This window comes from Gavialis gangeticus, unplaced genomic scaffold (assembly GCF_001723915.1).
Source record: "Gavialis gangeticus isolate Ggan-Ray unplaced genomic scaffold, GavGan_comp1, whole genome shotgun sequence".
NCBI classification, from domain to species: Eukaryota; Metazoa; Chordata; order Crocodylia; family Gavialidae; genus Gavialis; species Gavialis gangeticus.
This window is the reverse complement of record NW_017729024.1, coordinates 74,218,388-74,239,808: the sequence shown is the minus strand read 5'-3', so window position 1 is coordinate 74,239,808 and position 21,421 is coordinate 74,218,388. Positions and strand designations below refer to the sequence as shown.

At 42.5% G+C, this 21,421-nt stretch overlaps 1 protein-coding gene across 1 annotated transcript in view; it reads right to left on the bottom strand.

The window, feature by feature from the left end:
* Positions 1-21,421, bottom strand: part of MAN2A1 (mannosidase alpha class 2A member 1) — a 305,918-nt gene that overhangs the window by 194,781 nt on the left and 89,716 nt on the right. Inside the window, exon 7 of the mRNA XM_019517247.1 lies at positions 10,348-10,534. Coding sequence (XP_019372792.1) covers positions 10,348-10,534 — 187 coding nt within the window. The remainder of the gene's footprint in view (positions 1-10,347; positions 10,535-21,421) is intronic.

Sequence of the window (21,421 nt, the reverse complement as noted above, 5' to 3'; positions counted from 1 at the left end):
ATCTCTGATGCATTTATAAAGTGCAATCATTCTCACTGAACTTTCATTTTGCTAAACTAAACATGCAAAACTCTCTTCTGGTTATAAGCTAGCCATTCCCAAATATCCTAATAGCTGCCCTTTCCTTTGCCTGATCCTGTCTGAATTCATCTTTCTTCAACAAATGGTGGCCAAAATTGTACACAGCACTCCATAAGCATATAAGAAGTGCCATGCTAAGTCAGGCCAATGGTCCATCCAGTCCAGTGTCCTGTCTCCAACAAAAGTGAATACTTTGGAGGAAGAGCAGTGACTGGTTATATCTAGAGTGATCCATCCCTTGTTCATTAAATCAATGATGTTGAATTTCAGGAAGGGTAAAGAGATATAGCACTCCCTCACAGCAGGTTTCCAGACCTGTGCCAATCCCTTTTTCTCACATACAATGTGTACTCCAATTTTCATTAGCTAGTTTTGCGAGAAAGGCATGGGTTATATGTGAGAAAATATGGTATTTCATCAACACACTATTTTTTGAGCCAAAATGAATGACGAATCAAATACTAGCCTAAAGACAGATTTTTTTGGAACTCTATACTAATAACTTCCCTCCAGCCTGATGCCTCTACAAAACAACACGATCCATTATTGTTTCTCCTTCAGCTCATTCCCCACCCACCTTTCATTTTCTTTACTAATTACCATCATCTTATGCTCTGTATGACATATCAAAAACTTTGGTGAAGCTGAGACAGATGAGATCTACCACAACTGATTTAAAAAAAATTTAGTACTCTCATCAAGCAAAGAAAACGTTAATTTGCCACAGGTAATTCTACCCTTGGTAACCTCCTATTACATTTATTTGCTTGCCGTAAATAGAGTAATACACTTGATTACTCTCATAATATAGAGTAATAATATACTCTATTTACTCTCATACCACATAGACCTTTCCCAAAGAAATTAGCCATCTAAAATTGGGTGGTGCGTCTTAAACAAGGAGACTGATTTCCATGCTGGAATGGAGGACTGGGAAGGCTAGAATGGCTGCTGGGTCTGTCTCTCCACCCCCAGGCCACATGGAGCAGTGGTAGAGTTCACTCACCCTCCCCTAGCTGCACAGCCAAAACTAGAGGCATAAGTGAGGCCCCATATACAAGTTACAGTTAAGATGTGATTAACCAGTTAATTGTGCCTTCAGTAGTCAACCAGCCACAGATTCAATCAATTAATGGTGTGATAAAGAAGAAATAATCTACAAAGTTATTCCACTTTGTGGCTCCTTATTATCATACTGTTAATTGAACACGTAGCCAGGGGACCCTGTGGCTGGGAGCCCCATCAGCAGACTGGAGCTCCCAGCAAGAGGGCCCATGTGACCCAAAGGCACCCCATGTCTGGGAGACGGTCAGCTGAAGGAGTCCCCAGCCATGGGAGATTGCTACATGCCAGTGCAGGGAGTGCCTGGGATGGTGATCATGGGCTCCCCCTGCACCAGCAGTAAGGTGTGATAGGATCTAATTTGCAATCTCAGTCACACTTCCTGCCATGTACATGAGACATGGCAGGAGGCAAAATTGTTTGGATCATGCATCAGATCGTATCACACCTGTACCTGCATTGTCTAGAGGGGACTGCTCTCTCACACCCTCAGCTGAACTAGCAGCAGCTTTGACTGTCAAATGAGCAGCAGCTGTAAAAGAGTTAAACCTCTAGCATTTCACTGTGCAAGGGGAGGGTGAGTGACACTGGCAAATGGACTATGCCCCTATTCTATGCAGCCATCATTCACCTATGATTCTGGAAAAGTCTTTGCTTCTTTATTCTGCCTTCCCCAAGAAGTGTTTTATTCAGAAGGTTGGAGGAGAAGAGATGTATAGTATTCTAGACCATCCCAAGACAGTAACATATTAAAGAACTGATTAACAGACTTGATGTATGAGAGGGTGAAAATGTTTGTAACAATTTCCCTAAATCTTGCAAAATTCCTATGGTTACCATTAATCTCTTTTCAACACCCCACCTGCATAATTAAGGTGCCACTGGGAGGACCATGGACAAACCTGAAATAACCTTACTTTGGCTATGGACAAACATACATCTGAAACACCTTCAAAAGGGAAGGGAAAGCTGCTGCTTTGGAGCATGAAGCAACTGTTAATGCTGTAACAGTGTTGTGTTCATGATCCCGTAGCATGCAAGTGAGCAAAAACGGCCACCAACTTTGCCCCTGATTGAAGCATTGTTAAAGTTGGAGCAATTCTGCTACACTTCTATCACTACAGGCTCTTGTACAGAAAACTCCTAGAGCAGAACAATAGCTAAGCAGTTCTGAACAGCCAGCTCCCACTCCCCTTTTAAATCCATGCCACGTTTGTTTGTCCATATACTTTACTTGCAAGTAGTGACTAAAGATTTTGGGTTTCTATTTTGTTTAAAAAGAATCCCAAGCTACTTAGATGTATGTTCTTAATGATGTTGCAGTATATACAATTTTTAAAAAGGATTAGCAGTTTAAAAACCAAACAAAATTTTAAAAATTTAAAAGTGAACTACATTAAATTAAAGTTTCTCCAAGAATTTAAACAACTCCTTGCTATATCTAAAATCCTTACAAACTTAAGCTTATTAAATCAGGCTTTCTTTTTGGCCATCTAAACAGCATTTAACAGTAAACTTACTCTAAGTAATAATTTCATTTAAAGGAAGTTTTAAACCATAGTTGAAGGGTATTTTGTGTACTCTACTGAGGATAGTTCATCTCACTCAGGAACATCACTGTTTTCTTGCCAGAAGCCCATTTTATAATTCATAGTGCTGAACTGTCTTGTCTGCAAATCAATACCACTGGTGAGATGTCAGCCACGTTAAAATTAAGGTTTGTAAGGTTCTCCCATGAAGAGGAAAAAAAAAATTCTGGAAGTAAGTATCCTATCTGTAAGATACCATAACAATCAGAACTACAAAAGATTATAAAATACATTCACTACAAAACTCATTTTTAGTTCAGATTTTGCACATGTAACCAGATAAAATTTTGTGCAAAGTTACTCGTGAGATACCAGACTCATGAAAAAATACAAATTAAGAGGACTCATACTAACCTTTGATATCTCTCCTTTCTACCTCCCTCCAATTTCTTTCTAAATCAGTGGCATACTTTGCCAGCTCTCCTAGAAGCACAGATTTGTTGTATGGACTTTTCGGAAATATATATTTTTTTAAATCATGCCAACTCTGCCATTAATGCAAGTCACATTCATGAGCTGTGTTCCCCCTTTCAGAGACACAGTGAGCTAGATTTTATTCCATTATTACTAGCTTCTAATCACATGTAGGTGTCACAGCATCTCAGTACAATCCTATCCATTCTGTTATAGTTTCTGGAAAAATAGTGCATCTACTTATAGAATTAGTCTTCATAGTTTTATGACTGATCCACAAACAACAGCATGGAGGAAGAATACACGTCTTCAACTTCACATTAGCATTTTTTCAGAGACTCAAACACAGTGAAACAGGATTGCCCTTAAACAGTGAATATGTAGGCTAGGAGCTAGCCAACTGTTCTTCCTCTCATAACCTTGAGAGAGAAAAACTCTGAAATTCCTCTCACAAAGTTATTTCCTAATCTTTACTTTGAAAGTAGAATAACTATATACTGAAAAATACATGGGGCAAGACCTACACATCAGATCTGCTGGAAACTAAGCCTGAAGCCCACACATCTTTCCTTCCTGGCTCCCTAAAACAAAGGGCCAAAAAAAGTTCTTTCAAATGTGGTTTCTGTACATTTAACCTAAACGTGACCTTCCTGTTTTTCTACCTTTTTCTTCTACCGTATACCACAGTATATACACAAACAGCTCTAATACCTGTTTAGCAACTTTTCTGTCTTAGGAATAAATATATATTTTTAAATTATCTACAGGAGTTCTGAGTATTATATGCACAATGACCCCATGACACTGAGACCCTCAATCATCCCATACATTTTACTTCAAGAAAATAAATTTTCATTAAGATGTATTCTTAATGGAAAAATTAACAATGACTTATAAAGAATGCATATGGCCTTTCTTTTGAAAAGCTGTCACGCAGCTTTTTGCAACAGACCTTTAATATTAAGATGGAGAAAACCCCCTCAAGCTACATAATAAGGTTTATTTTTTCTCCTCTTGTTTGTGATCCTGAGAAAAATTGTGACAGTCTGCTAAATCACTTGGCATTCTTAGGGCCCCTCTACACATGCATGGCAGGAGGCATGAATGGGGGACTGTAAATCAGATCCCATCATACCTTATTGCCAGTGCAGGGGGAGCCCAAATCCCCACATCCCCCTGCATCAGCAAGAAGCAAACTCCTACAGCTGGGAGCCCTCTCAGCTCCCAGCCACAGGGGCACCCCAGGTGTCCCCACAGCAGGGAGGTCACACCTGACATGGTGTCCCAGCTGGGGGGGTGGGGAAAGGGTTGCTTCATGATCTAGGACCCCCAGCTGGCACACCATGTCAGCTGCAGTCTTCCCAGCCTTGGAACTGCAAGGCATGCCCCCGCAGCTGGGAGCCCTGTCAGCTGATGGGGCTCCAAACAACAGAGAAGTGCTCCTGAAGCTAGGAGCCACCATCATCTGGGAGCTGCCAGGCTCAAAGGCGTACGTGGGGCCCCCCAGCTGGAAGCTTGGATCAGCTGATGGGACTCCCAGCCATAGGGGCCCCTGGCCAGATGTTCAATTAACGGCATGATAGGAAGCGGCTACAAAATTATTACACATATTTTGTGGAACAAATTAGTAGCTTGTTTCTTTTTTTATCATGCTAGTTACTAAATAAGCGTCTGGCCAGGTAACCAATTAAGGCATGATTAACTGGTTAATCATACCTAAAGTGTAATGCATCAACAGGGCCTTAGACTGGGTTCACTTCACTGCCAAAGCAGTAGCAGCACACATTCAGTGGAAAACACCAGGATTTGCCAGAGTGGCTCCAACGAAGAAACAGGTGGGACAAAAGAGTCTCATCCTGGACTCTCCCACCACCATTTTAATCTCTGGGCCCAGTCCATGAACCTACAAGACATATTCTTCAATCTCTATCTTCAGTGATGCCACTGGGATACAGCTGCTTCCCCAGTTCCTAAGGATGAAAAAGATCACATGTTCCAGGGCAGTCTGTGCTGGGCTCCTTCCAAGACACCAAAGGAGAATGCATTTGGATGAAGATGGAAGGTGAAAGATGCAGCACCAATGGTGGGGATTTATTACAGGCCACCTAACTCAGGAAGAGGAGGTGGATGAGGCACTCTTCAAGCCGCTGACAAATCTATCCAAAAGCTAGGGGATGGTACTGATGGGAAATTTCAATTTTCTGGTCACCTGCTGGAAGAACAATGCAGCCAAACATAAAATGTGAAGCCAGTTCCTAACTTAGGTGGAGACAAAACTGGGAGATCATCTACCTTGGATCTTGTCCTGACAAACAGGGAAGAATTAATGAAGAATATAAAGGTAATGGCTAACTTGGGAGGAAGTTATCACAACACAATAGAATTCCAAATCCTGAAAAAGGAAAAACCATGAGACAAGGAAAGTAAAATGAGGATGCTAGATTTCAAAAAGGTGGATTTCATCTGATTCAAACAACGAATACGCATGGTGTCATGGGAGGATAGGTTGTAGGATAAAGGCACCTAAGAGGGCTGGGAGCTGCTAACAGCCACAGCATTGGAAGCTCAATAAGAAACTCTCCTGGCACAATGGAAACACAAGAATGGCAAGAGACCAATGACTGCACAAAGAGCTTCTAAAATGCCTCAAATGCAAAAGGAAAACATATAGGTAATGGAAGAATGGGCAGGTCACCAAGAAAACATACCAAGAAATAGAAAGAACCTGCAAGGACAAAATCAAGGTGGCAAAGATAAAGAACAAGCTGCACCTGGGAAAGGAGATTAAGGACAACAAGAGGTTCTGTAAGTGTGTTGACCAGAAAAGAAGGACCAAGGAAGCTGTGGGTTCTCTGCTAGCAAGGAAAGAAAGATGCAAAGAAGGCAGACCTACTTTGCCTCAGTCTTCACAAAAAAAATTAAGCTGCAGACAGAAACTTAATAGGGATTATCTGGATAAGGAAGAGGACAAGCTGAGAGAGGAGACAGCAAAAAAGACAGTCAGACAGCATCTGCTGGGTCTGAATAAATTCAAGTCAGCAGGGCCAGATAAACTTTGTTCCAGAGTCCTAAAGGAAATGGCAGAGGAGATCTTGGAGCCCTTGACAATGATCTTCATGAAGCTGTGGGGAACAGAACAGGTACCAGAGAACCAGAAAAAAAGCCCATGTAATGCCTCTCTTTAAAAAAGGCAAGAAGGAGGACCCAGGGAACTACAGACTGGTTAGGCTCACCTTAATACCTGGAAAGTTACTAGAGCATTCCCCTAAGAAAAGCCATTTGAAAGCATCTGGAGGACAAAAGGCTGATCACAAACAGCCAGTCTGGATTTATGAAAAAATAAATTCTGTCAAACAAACTTGATCTCCCTCTTTAACAAAGCAACTACTTGCGTGGATGAGGGGAATGCTGTGGATATAGTGCATCTAGACTTCAGTAAGGCTTTTGACAAGGTCCCACAAAACCTTCTCAAAAAACAAATTAGAGAAATGTGAGCTAGGTGAAACCACTATAAGGTAGATAGATATCTGACTCAATAGCCACATGAAAATGGTAATTATTAAATTGGTCCATGTCAGAATTGTAGAAGGTTTCAAGTAGAGTCCTACAGGGATCTGTCCTGGGCCTCCTGCTGTTTAACATGTTTATTAACAATTTGGATGTTGGCATAGAAAGCTTCTTGATCAGGTTTGCAGATGATACAAAACTGAAATGAATCACAAACACTCTGGAGGATGTAAGCACAATTCAGAAGGACCTCAACGGTTTTGAAAGTTGAGCTAGAGCTAACAGAATGAAGTACAATGGAGTAACATACAAGATAGTACACCTTGGAAGGAATAATCAAAAACATAGATATAAAACAGGTGACATCTGGCTGGATGGTAGCACTATGGAAAATGTCTTGGGAGTCTTGGTAGACCACAGACTCAATGAGTCTGCAGCATGATTCAACCACACAAAAAGTGAATTTGGTTTTGGGATGCATCAATAGAAGCATTAGGCGTATAAGACACGGGAGGTGATAGTGCCTCTCTTCTCAGTTGGTACTGGTTAGGTTTCATCTGGTGAACTGTGTGTAGTTCTGAGCTCCACATTTTAAAAAGGCACGGAGAAGTTACAGAGGGTCCAGAAGCAGGTAGAGATGATCAAGGGCTTGGAAAACAAGTCATATGACAGGCTGAAGGAGCTAGGCTTGTTCTGCTTGCAGAAAAGGGGACATGAGAAGACTTTATAGGGGACATGACAGCAGTCTTCAAATACCTTAAGGGTTGCCATAAAGAGGAAAAGCAACTTTTCTCTCTTGCTGCAGAGAGGATGACATGGACCAATGGCTTGAAGTTGCAGCAAACTAAGTTTAAATCGGGTATCTGAGAAAACTTCTTCGCTATTAAAACATTGAGGCAGTGAAATAGACTGCACACAAAGGCATTTTGCTTGGTGCACACACCTTGGGGAAGGGGTCAGGGCTGCGCTGCCAAACCAAAAATTGGACCCCTTATGGCTCCCCCACCATCCGCCTTGGCGCACCAACATCTTACAAGTTGAGGTTATGGGTGTTTTTGGCACTCTGCCCAAAAACGTTGCCAACACCTACACTACATGACCTCTGGAGGTCTCTTGCAGCCCTATTTCTCTATGATTCTATGATTCTCACAAGAGTTTTCAAGTTACATTGTTATAAAATATAGTAAAGATTTACCATTCAGTAACAAAGTCTAATACATGAAAACTTACTGTATTTTAGGAACTTTACACATACAGGTAAAATCTGAACCAAATTTTTCATTCATCTTAAAGCTAGTAATGCTTTAGCAAATGCACTTGCTTCAACAGCAAGAGTTAGGCTTAGCACTTAGTTGAAATCCCTTTCCCTTTCACAAATCTAAAAAAGCCCTGAAAATCTGGAGATTTTTATAGGTAACCACTCATTTAAATGACAGATTTATGCATCGTGGTTACAAAAAGCAATAGTTCTTTGGTTATTTCACATTAAGGGAACAGTAGGTGAAAACAGAAAACAATAGCAAAATTTTACAACTAAAAAATCTTGAGTATGTTTTCTCCAAATGGAGTCGCCAAACTACTGACAGAGGAATATTACATAGAGAAAATATTATTATATAATATAAATGTGAATACAATAAAAATCCAGATAAAGTAAAGCTAACAAAAAGATTAACTTCAGGCATAAACTACGCTAAGCATTATGGCTGCTTACAGACATGAAGAAAACAAAACAAAATAAGACAACGCTTTACTTTAAGCTTGGCATGCCCCCGCACCAAGTGAAGTGCATGCCCAGAAGAAGCATCACATTAGTTTGACCCAGCTCACCCAACTCTGTGATTGTATGCTTCAATAGGGCTTTTTGGCACTTTTATCCAACAGCTGATTGAATCAGCTGTTAAATAAAAGCATCAAAAAGTCCTGCTGAAGCACCTGATCTGTATAGAGGCTGGGAAGCCAGGTCAAGCTAACATGTATGGTAACTTAAAATTGAACGTGTGGCACACATCTCAGATGCGGGGCTACCCAAAAGGATGATAACCATCATCTGGAGATTAGGTTGTGGGAAGCAGGAACCAGCAGGACCTGAAGTTGTCCTATGCCCAATCAGCTGTGCTCAACTAAGCATCAGGGTTGGGCTGTGGGTAGCCCTGGAAGCTGAATAATTCATATCTGAAACACTTTATGCCCTATCCCAAACACTATTAATCTGATGAGACAGAACACACAATTTTTGGGTTGGGACAAAATTGTTCAGATCCTACATGAGCCATTATTTTAACATCTGCCAGGGGACACAGAGCCCACCTTGGATTAATTTAACCTGCCAAGAACGCAACAACTTGGTATAGACATCTCCTTATATATGGAAGATTAAAGCTTAAGACCCTTCCTCATCTACAGCTTCAAAAACCCATTGTAACTAACAAATCAATACCCTATAAGAATGACAATTATAAATAGCACATCATGGACAGAAAAAACTATAATATAAAAAATATTAAAAAAACATTTCAAATCCTTTTAAGATGCGTCTGTCATCAGTACCAAGAATCTTTCAAGCAGGATGCGTTTACGTTAAATTTGGTGTTTCTGAGGTTATAAACAGATGTCGCAAAATGAAATGGATCAGCTGTGCCAAAACAAACATAACCCACTGCCCCACAGAGCCCGACCACTGCCACTTCAGGGAGCTGTGGGAGCCTGATTCTATGGAACAACAGTTGGGGACCATCTGCTAATGCGGGAAGCTAGGATTGCCCCACTTGCAGAGATGTGCCAGAATCAGGGCATGGCAGTGCAATGTGGGGCCAGGTAATCCCTTGCTGGAGGATTCCAGGGGCATGCATCTGTGAGAAACCCAGGGTTCCCTCATTTACAGAGGCATATCCTGAATCAGGACACAGCAGTACAATGCATGCACCCAGAGAATCCCTTGCCAGAGGATTCCTGGTGTGCACCTCTGCCGAAGGGGAACCCTGGGCAGGTGCTCCTGTGACCCAATTCTACTTGCAGGATCAGACCCCTGAGGCCCCAGAAGCACCTGCACCCTCCTGCCCCAAATCAAAAAGATGTCTGCTGCAAAAAAAGCATCACAAATTTATGCTACCTGTTGCCATTGCCACAATTTTTAGCATTTGTGGTGCAACAAGTGGCATGAACATCTGTTTGCTTGGTCTCTGTACTACCAGGACATTTTTTATGGAAGCACAAAGGTGACATCTGTTTCCAGCCTCAGAAACAATCTTAACTGTTTGGACTCTTGGATTTCCAGAAATAAACAAGCTACAGGTTGAAGTGTTATCTGCCAGTGAGACTAAATGATATTTTTTCTTGGTTTATCTTCTATCTGATTCATTAGGAAGAAAAAAAAATCCTGCTGTTGGTTTTAAGCAAGGCAGAGAAAGGACTGAGGCAAAAAATTTTAGGTGATTAAGCAGACAATCAAAATGATCATATCAGAAACTGCAGGATCAATATGCTAACTCAGTTTCTCCTGCTCTTAGGCATTTTATAAACTGTACTGGCAACTATTTTGTGACCAGGAATACATACAGTGCACAAGTAATAGGAATAATTTTCACATGACAAATATTTATAAAAACTATAAATCCAGCAAACAGTGATAGTTGGCATCTTTCAGCAAGTATATTTTAATTATGCACCATCCTAATAGTTTCCAGTACTGTACCTGTGTGGAACATTTCCATCATGAATGGCCTCTGGAGGAACTCTCCATGGACAAGTGACTCTTCCTCCAGGAAGACGTTTAAAATCAAACTGGCAGCATATTTTAGGATCTGGACCACAAGTATGAGGAACGTCATAGCTATAGAAAGGCATCATATGGCAAAGGATATCTGTACTGGATCCCAAATCTAAAAGTAAATACACAGATATATCTATAAAAATAAGCTATATGCAGTGTTTATATAGCAACTGTTTAGCCTTAATCTAAAAGTGTTATTTAAACACTAGCACAAAACAGTTTCATCTTTAACATACGCTGGCTAGGAACCTGCAACATTAAAGCATCAGCAGTTTTGCTGCAACTTCAATGAGCACAGAAACAAGCCTTTAATGATCCAGTTGAAGATACTGCATTGAATGAACTACCTTCCATAAGAAGAATCCATCCTTCAGTATTTTTTAATAATTTAATTTTCAGTGTCATTTATTTGAAAGAATTCTCAGGTAGAAGCAGATCTAGAGGGATGCAGTGATGCAGTAACATCCTGCTTCACTGGCAAGTACTCTAGTTCAGCTGCTAAATGCATGGGCAGTGACCTCTTCACCTCCACATATCCCATTTCAATGCTCTGGATCCAGTACTGCTCAAAAATTGATTTATATAGCTCAACAACATTACGTTTTGGACCTCAACACAGAACTAACTTCCCAACTAAATTAGAAAAGAATTTTTCAATAAGTTAAATTTGCATTTGAAAACAGAGTCTACGTTTTAATAACATTAAAGGGTTTTCTTCAAATGGTCACAAGTAAAGCAAAGTAGCTGCAAAAATTTAAGTGACATACTGATAAAAATATAATTAAGCAAGAATTACCATCACAATCTTCACGAATTGCCAAAATTTCCAAACTTGTAATTAAATATTTGAGTTGATATTGTATATCTGGAGTTCCAAAAAGGCTTTGACAAGGTCCCCAACCAAAGGCTGTTAATGAAGTTAGATAGCCATGAGATTATAGACAAGGTCCACTCATGGATTAGAAAATTGGTTTAAGGATAGAAAACAAAGAGAGAGTATAAATGGTGAGTTTTCAGGATGGAAAGTAGTAAACAGCAGGTTCCCCCAGAGATCTGTGTTAGAACTGGTGTTGTTTAACAGATTCATAGATGCTAGGGTCAGAAAGGACTTCAGCAGATCATCAAGTCCAACCCCCTGCCTAGGCAGGAAAGAGTGCTGGGATCAGATGACCCCAGCCAGAGGCCTATCCAGCCTTCTCTTGAAGACCCCCAAGGTAGGTGAGAGCACCACCTCCCTTGGAAGCCCATTCCAAATTCTGGCCACTCTTACTGTGAAGAAGTTCTTCCTGATGTCTAGCCTAAATCTGCTCTCTGTCAGTTTGTGACCATCGTTCCTTGTTACCCCAAGAGGCGCCCTGGTCAACAGAGCGTCTCCGATTCCTTGCTGTGCCCCCCTAATGAATTTGTAGGTGGCCACAAGATCGCCTCTCAACCTTCTCTTCTCTCTCATATTCACAAATGATCTGGAAAGAGTGGGGAGGGGGGAAGTAGTGAGGTGGCCAAATTTGCAGATAACACAAAATTATTCAGAGTGGTAAAGACCAAGGTGGACTGTGAAGAACGACTGAAGGATCTCAAACTATTAAGTGAATGGACAATTAAATGCTGGATGAAATTCAACATAGATAAGTGGAAAGTGATGCACATGGGCAAAAATTATCCAACTATACCTATACTATAATGGGCCCTACATTAGCTGTTACTACACAGCTAATGTAACAGAGATCCTGGAGTCACTGAGGATGATTTGCTAAAAACATCAGCTCAGTACTCAGCAGCCAATAAAAAGACAAATAAGATGTTAGGGATTATTAAGGGAACTGTTAACAAAACAAAGTATCATTGTGCTCCTCTATGGTGCATCCACACCTTGAATACTGTGCCCAGTTTCAGTCCCCGCACGTCACTAGAAGATATAGAAGAACTAGAGAAGGTACAGAAAAGGGCAGCAAGGATGATCTGTGGAATGGAGGGGCCTCTGTGTGATGAGATTAGAATCTAGCTACCCAGATCAGAAGAAACACTTGGGGTAGGAGGGGAGGAGGGGAGCATGGTAAATGTTTACAAAATACTGAATGGTGAAGAGAAACTAAATATTTACTATCTCTCTCAATACAAGCGGTAGGGGTCATAAAGGCCAGGTACAGACCGTCAAAAAGCCCAAGGCTGAATCAATACAGTCTTTGCAGGTTAGTCTAAACTGCAGAGATTGAACCAGCAAGCAAGCAAACAGACATTATCTTTTGATTCAGCAAATACAGGCACATGCCTTCAGTAGCCCACACCAGAAGCTAGGGGGCACTACAGCACACCTCCCAGTCCAAGGCTTTCCCCACTCCCTACTCGAGCTAGCTGGAGGGTCTGCCTGGGCAGGGGGTCGGAAGCATCTGCCAGGCTGGAGGGGTGGGGGGCGGAGGTAGTGGCACTGAATTCATAAAAGCTTGAATAAGAATAGTCCTCTCTCTGTATTGAACAGAAGGGTACAATCCTGTGAAATCCTGCTGGCTGTGATCATGGACTACAAATCCCAGAAACACCTGGAAGCAGGAAAAGGAAATGATGAGCAACCCTACAGAGTCCTGCTGCTGTGAGTCTGGACTGAAAATCCCAGAGACCTTAGAAACAGTAAGAAGAGGAAGTGAACACAGCCCATGTTTGGGGGGGCTATGATTTAACTTGAACCAGAAAGGGGTCTAGGACAGAAATTTCATAAACCAGTTTGCCCTAAATCAGTTAAGTCTGATACTACATTCAACCAGGTTTATCTTCAACCAGTTCCAGCCATTTTGAAACTAATTTATGTGCACTGAGCTTCTGTTCTGTTACAAGTTTATTAAACCAGTTTCTGAAGAGAAACTGGTTTATGTACAAATTCCATCCCTAGCCAAAATGAAACTACTAGGAGTAAGTTTACAACTAAAAGAAAATAGGTTCATTTTCACACTGTTTGTAATTAAAGTGTGGACCTCATTGCCACAACAAACATAGAAACAGTTTAACCAGGTTCAGAAAATGGACTGAGCACAAGAGCTAAGGGTACTTCCTCTGGATCAAAACTTCCTGAACCTTAAATGCTGGAGAATTATAGGTTATACCCTGTTCACTCTCCCTTTCAGGATACCGGGAAAGATAGACCTATGGTCTGACCCAGTAAATGGCAGTTCTTATGTTCTATTTGGTAGGACTCTGTTTGATAATTAGGTAGTAAATCAACTGGGAATTTTGATAAACTCTGTAGCATTGGAATACAGATCTTAACAAAATTGGAGTGAGCAAGCAAGCAAGCATGCATGCATCTACAGGTGCATGGGGTCACATAGGCAGATGAGCTTAACCCTGGAAAACAACAGATGGGACTGGTTGGTAACAGAGCTATGTTAAAAAGTTAAAGCAATTTTACTTTACTTCGTGACTAAGTAAAAATGTGCATAAATTCTTGATAAAAAGTTTTCCTTCCTGCCCTTCTAACCTTTCAGGCTTGTTCTTTTTTTCCCCTAAGAGGTTACCAAACTTCTCTTTCCTAATTTAGAGTGCTGTTATACCCGTGATGGTGTAGGAATTATGCAAAAGGCAAGGATTTCTTTGGATATCTTTTATTGTTCCTTGCCTCTCTCTCTTTTCATTATGACTATATGGTTCATTTATTTTTGTGTACCATTTATTTTCTCTCTTACATGCCAAGCATGTTCAAAAGAGCTGAAAACTACTAAGTTCCAAAATATACATCAGACAAAGAACATTTTTAGAGTTACTAAGTGTCAAATAATTTTATCTCAAAGAAAAAAAAGGAAGCTTTGTGGCCTAGAGAAAAAAGAAAAGGGAAGCCCAATCTTATTTACTGTTTCTCTGAAAGGTACTTCAGGGATGTGACCCGTTTTTCAGTAATTTGAGTTTCTCTGATGGACTTTAAAATATACAAGGATTAAAAATGGGCATTTAATTACAACTATTGAGTGTGACTTACCATTTCTTAGAGATTTTTAACCAGATTAGATTTTAAAAGAAAATCTGCATGTGGCAAAACACTATTTTTCAGGTTAACTTCCAAATTAGGAATTAACTCCTTCTTAATTTTCTTGCTAAGAAATTCTTCTTAGCAAACTTTCAGGTATAAATACCCTTCATCAGGCTGAGGAACCTTGCTAAGAAGAATTTTTCCAACTATTTAAGTTGGTCTAATAAAAGATATCAAGGTTTACCCAAATAACTTTGTCTGCCTACGTCCTTAGACCAACATGGCTACAATCTATACCGCTGTAACATCGACAACCTAAACAGCTTATAAATGAACAAAGTTATATGATGTTAACTGAGTAATCTGTAACCAAGGACAAGATTTAAATTACTTAAAGAAGTTATTCAAGAAACTGGACTTAAAAGAATCAATTTACTGCTGTTTATCTCAAATACTGATTAAATGGTTTTATTTTTATTTGTTTACCATGATTAGTTTTTGTCTGTCTTTCTGGAATTACATAGTCTTTACACAGTTTGATATTTAACAAAAGAAGATAAGCAAAAGTATTTCAAATCTTACTACACTGTTACTAGAAAAACTCAAATCCAATTCCTTCACAGTGTTTTGGAACATTTCATCTTACCCTGAAAATCCTGAAAATACAGTGGCAAATTTACAAGATGCTCCCCTTAATGCAATTCTATTGCTTTCTTAACTACATTCTTGGTTGCAAGGCTCTGTCCTAGGAGTCAGGGTTATAAGGATCTTCTGCTACACCCCCTTCCAGTCACCTCACCCTTGACCCTCATGGCCAGGCCCAGGGGTTTCCCCTTTTACCAGTAAACTACCTTACCATTTTACTTCACCCCTCATGGGCTGCAAGGGTTTCTAACTGGTAAGCTCACTGTTCCACTCCTGGTGCCTCCCAAGTCAGAGGAGGCACCAGATCACTGACACGGGAGGGGGGAGATCCCCTAGCAGCCAATCATCAAGCCCAAAATCACCAGTGGTGAAACCGGAAGTGCACTTCCACTGACACTTCCAGTTTCATGGCTGGCATTTCTAGGGGGTGCATGTGCACCCACGTGCACCCCCTACACATAGCCAATGGCAGCATGCACTCCTTCAGCAGGCTGTAGCAACTCTACTCACTACGGCCTTCCCCTGCACTCAATAACAGGGGTTAAAGCAGGGGCAAGCAAAATATAGCCTGAGGGTCACATCCAGCCCACAGGCTCCAACCAAGTACTTGTACCCCACCCCAGCCTGCATGCCTCGCTTCCAACCTCGTGCACAGAAGGGCCCAGCCCAGCCAGCATGCAGCTACCAAGCAGGACTATTGCTTTCACTGCTGCAGCCACCAAGGAACCTGCTCAGCTTAGGTAGGGAAGTGGCAGTGGTAGGGAAAGGGGGAGATGCAGCTGTACGGGAACTTGGAGCATGGGATTGAAACTGGTGGAAGCAGGGATCTCAGGTGGGCAGGATGTGGGCATGAGGGAGGGTAGGGGCTGCCTTCCTCACCCTCGGCTGTGCAGGTCCCAAAACTCCACCGGCAGTAGAAGGAAGTTTCGCCCCCTGCTTCCTGGCAGAGTCCTGGGACCTGCACAGCAGGGAATGGGGAAGGCAGCCAGCTCCATCATGTGGGGCTTCCCCCAATGGCATGTGAGTGCTGGGAACTGTACATGTGCTATGCAGAGCTCTGCGCAATAGAGGCGGGCTGGCCAGCCAGTGATCTTGTCACCTGTTGCTGCTGCTGCCAGCAGCAGAGGCTGTGCACCATAGGGAGAATATATGAGGAGTCCCCCATATAACCTCACCCTCCCTCACACCCCAAAACCCAACACACCCATACCCTGCCCTCACCACCACTTCCACATATATACCCTCCAACATACCCTATGCCCCCACACACAACCACACCCTCTCTCAAACCCGTCAGACACACACCCCCACACTACTATACACACAAACCCACCCCACACAATATACAAGAGTAATACTATTTTTGAGTTATTGTGCAATCATCTCTATATACAGTATGCAAACAAATCATGACAACAATTTTTTTGTAATAATACTAAAATATGTTATAGTAGCTGTTTGACTTTTAGTATATAGATTCATAGACTGTAAATCTGGAAGGGACCTCAGAAGATCATTGAGTCCAGGCTCCCTGCACTAGTCAGGAAAGACAACTAGGGGTCAGGTCACCCCAGCAAGGTGACCATCCAGTCTTCTCTTGAAAATTTCAAGGGTAGGTGATTGCACCACCTCTGGAGGGAGCTTATTCCAAAGTCTAAACACCCTACCTGTGAAGAAGTTTTTCCTAATGATGAACCTGAAATGGTCTTCCAGGAGTTTGTGCCCATTATTCCTGGTTTTCCCCAAACATGATCTGGGGAACAGCTGTTCGCCAAGCCCTTAATGTACTCCCCTGATGTAGCAATAGGCTGCTACTAAGCCCTTCTCAGCCTTCTCTTTTTTAGCTTGAAGAGTCCCAGGTCCTTCAGCCTTTCTTCATATAGCTTGCCGTGAAAGTCTCTGATCATACAGGTGGCTCTTCTCTGGATTCTCTCAGGCTTTTCCATGTCTTTGTTAAAGTGCGGTGCCCAGAACTGGATGCAGTACTCCAGCTGCAGGTTCACCAGTGCTGAGTAGAGTGGAAGAATCAGCTCTTGGTTTTGCTTGAGATGCATCTATTGATGCATGCCAGAGTATTATTTGCCCTGCTGGCTATAGCGTTGCACTGATGGGCTCATATTCATACTGCAGTCTATTATTAACCCTAGGTCCCTTTCATTCAAGGTGCTGGTCAGTTTGGCGCTACCAAGCCTATAAATATGTTGGGGATTGTTCATCCCCAAATGGACCACTTTATACTTCTCAATGTTGAACTTTATCTGGCTCTGATTCACCCAACTTGCCAGCCTGCCTAGGTCCACTAGTATCTGCAGCCTATTTTCAAGTGTGACCATGCTCCCCCATAACTTGGTGTCATCCACCAACTTGGCCAGTGAGCTCTTCACCCCCACATCCAAATCACTGATAAAGATGTTGAACAGAACTAGACCAAGCACCAACCACGAGAGACACCACTGGCCACATCTTGCCAGGACAACATAGATCCATTCATTAGAACTCTCTGGGTCCTACCCTGCAGCCAGCTTCCTACCCATCCAACTGTCACACAGTTAAGCCCGCAATCCCCCAATTTTCCTGTCAGAATATTGTGGGATAGTAAATCAAAGGCCTTTTGGAAGGCAAGGTATACAATGTCAACCTCTTCTCTCTTCTCCAGGTGGTGAGGTACCTGATCATAGAAGGAGATGAGGTTGGTAAGATAAGACCTGCCCACGATGAAGCCATGCTGACTGTCATTCAAAATCCTACCTTCTGCAAGCCTATCGCACACAGACTCCTTAATGAATTTTTCCAGGATTTTTGCTGGGATAGAAGCTAAGCTAAGCTAACTGGCCTATAGTTACTCAGGTCCTCTCTCCTCCCCTTCGTGAAGATGGGCACAACTTTGGTCCTCTTCCTCAGGGACCTCTCCAGAGTGTCACAAATTTTTGAACAGTTTTGTCAGGGGTTCCATGATGACTTTAGCCAGCTCCTTCAGCACTCTCTGATGACACTCGTCCAGTCCTGCTGACTTCTATATTCTAATATTTTTAATTGATTGCGCACCAGTTCTGCGGCAATAGTAGGAAGGCTGTGATTCCTACCATGCTCATTCTGTGGGCATGATTTTTCCCTTGGCCCAGTGAAGTACTAAAGCAAAGTAGTCATTCAGGAGTACAGTTTTTTCCTGAGTTCTGGTAACCAGCTCTCCTGTGTTGTTGAGCAGTGGCCCCACACACCCATTTGTTTTCCTCCTGTTCCCTACATACCTAAAGAAAGACTTCTTGTTGTCCTTGATTCCCATTTATGATTTCTGTACATGATTTGGTTTTATTATGGTTCCAAGATGGCTACCTTTCCCTTCCAAAATGAGTACTTCTGTGGCAAGGGGAGGACATCTAGTGGCAAAGGTCAAGGGCTAGGGGGCAGAACTTTTGGCCCCAGAATGGTGACCAGGGTGTGTGGCACCCATCAAGGGGCAGGGCCACCCTTGCAGCCCTCAACAGCTCACCAAAACTCATTAAGTGGCACTCCAGCCAAAATAATTGCCCACCCCTGGGTTAAGGGATTCCCTATATAGACTTCATAGACATTAGGGGCTGGCATGAGATTGAGTCCAGCCCCCCTACCATGGGAAAAATGTCTGTGGGGATCAAAATGACTTTTGAATAAGTCGAGAGTAGGGCACCACCTCTGGTGGGAGTCTGTTCCAGAGCCTGGACACTCGAACTGTGAAGAAGTTCTTCCTTATGTTCAGTCTAAAATCAGCCTCCTAGGAGTTTGTGGTCGTTGGACCTTGTTATTCCTTGGGGAGCTCTGGTAAACAACTGTGCTCCCAGATCCTGATGCACTAGCCTTATGTACTTATAGGCTGCCACCAAGTCTCCCCTGAACCGTCTCTTCTCCAGGCTGAAGACTGCCATGTGCCTCAGCCTCCCCTCATAAGGTTTGCTCTCTTGATCTTTGATCATATGGATGGCTCTTCTCTGGACTCTCTCAAACCTATCCATGTGCCTCCTGAACTGGGGGGACCAAAACTGGACGCCATACCCCAGTTGCTTCTTCACCAAGGCCGAGTAAAGCAGGAGGATGACATCCCTAGTTTTACTAGAGATTAGGTTTATGCAAAACTTTGGCAGCCGCTTCATTTCAGAGGTGTTTCAGCCCATTTCGGCACCCGAAAAACCAAGTGCAAAATGAAACTGAAGGCTCCAAAACATCTCCGAAACAAAATGAAACCATGCCAAAGATTTCGGAAACGTTTCGAATGTTTTGGAGGCACCTCCCAGGAATAGTTCAACATAGCCCCTCAGCCTTCCTTTTAAAGTGCCAAGAGGCTGGGGCAGTGTGGGGGATGGGGCCAGGCAGAGCAGACATGGGGGCTTCTCCCATGGCTTCTTCTGGCAGGGCAGAGGCAGGCACAGCTAGAGGAGCCAGGAGTGAAGCTCCCATGACCGCCCTACCCAGCCCCAGCCCCCAGCACTTCCAAAAAAAAAAGCTCTGCACTCACCAGATGCAGCAGAGGGGATCAGGGCCCCACTCAGCCCCAGCTCCCAGACAGTGCACAGCACAATGCAGAGCCACACTGCAACTTGCACCATGGGGCAGCTGCCATGCAGGTGCCAGGTGCAGGGGGGGGATGATCCCTGCTGCCCCGCACTGCCCCACCCTAAATGGGGGGGCTCTGACCCAAACCCTCAGAGGCCCTGATTGCCACTGCTACAGCTGGTGAATACGGGGCTTCTCCCCCCCACCCCCCAACGTGGTAGGAGGCTGGGGCCAGGCAGGGGATGGGGCCATGCAGGACAGTCACAGGTGCTTCTCCTGAAACAGTGTTGAAACTCTGAAACAGATGTGGCCAAATCAAAATGCAACAGTGATCTAAAACACCAAAATGAATCACTGTCCCTCCAAAACAGCCAAATCTGAAACAGAAACAAAATGTAGCCATTTCGCACAGCTCTACTAGAGATGCATCGATGGATGCATGCCAGAGTTTCGTTAGCTTTGCTGACCACAGCGTTGCATTGGTGGCTCATGTTCATCTTGTGGTCAATCAAGACCCCCATGGTGCTAGTGATGTAGTATGAACTGAACTAATGTAGCTGATGTTAACATAGAGTGTAATAATAGTAATCTGCTTGACATAAATGAATTCTGCATAGCCTTTACATATGACCGTGTGTAAAAGGGTGAATGGTGAGAGAATGGCACAGAGACGGGAGAAGAAGATTTAACTGTTTAGGTAAGCAACAAGGCGTCAAATGTAAGTTACCAGTTAGTAAACTGGTTAATGAACGGCTGAAGAATCCCTTTGAAGATCAAGGGCACAAAGGAGATAACAGAAGAAGAAATTCTGCCAGACAGACAACAAGAATGCTCCAAGACTAAGATAAGCTGAAGACAAAAGAAGAACAACCACAAAAACAGAAGCTGGGTATGGAAAAACCCCAAAGCACTGAAACAAAGGATGCCAATCCCTATAAAAGAACACTTTGAAAATGCCAAGTTGGGTGAGTCTCTTTCTCTACTGCTGTGTCATCAGAGCACAGGTGCATCTGTTCACCCCACTCCAGCTGTTCTCTTTAAATCTGCTATCTTCAAATCATCATCATCTACTCAATAAGCCTGGGTTGCCCAACCTGGGCTGATATTGAGCAACTATTGCTGGTAACTATATCTGGTGTGTGTGTGTGGATGAAATGGTTGTTTTGTGTATGTGTATGTCTGTGTGTAATGATGTGTATGATGATTTTTGTGTGCTTGTATGAATGGTGTGCCTGAACCTCTATGTCTAACTCGTGTAATCAATAAACATGGCACCTTGCCTTAACCCCCTTTATAAAGTCTCACTTGTGATTTGAGCAAGTGGCAATTTGTGTAACAGCGAGCTTAGCACTGCTGAGCCTATAAGTAGGATGCTGGTTGTTCCTCCCAAGGTGGAGCACCCTGGAATATACTCATTTACAAAGTCCTCAGTAGTTAAACTAGTCTTGTATCCTACCACAAGTTTTATTTCTCACAATCTTATACATAAAATAGTGCTAAGAGACCACATTACCTAATATTCCCCACAGAAGAAATGGTCTCTTCTTAAGTATTTTTTGAGAGTTTAGTAAGTCAATTGTTTAGGCATTACCAGATAATGTCATTTCAAAATTAATATAAATATTCTATACTCAAAATAGTGTTTTTTCTTCATTACTTACAGGAATATAGCATTCATATGATATCTGCATTAGACGTTAGGATATACTGCTTTATTTAGATAGAGGATCCTCAAATAGAAAAGTAAAGAAGTTTCTATAGCTGTAATTTTTTTCTTTTTAAGCAGAATCATGAGTTAAACAAAATTTCCCAAACAGGTTTGCCCTAAAGCTCCGGCGGGCTTTAAACTAGGCTCGTCGGGGGAAGGGG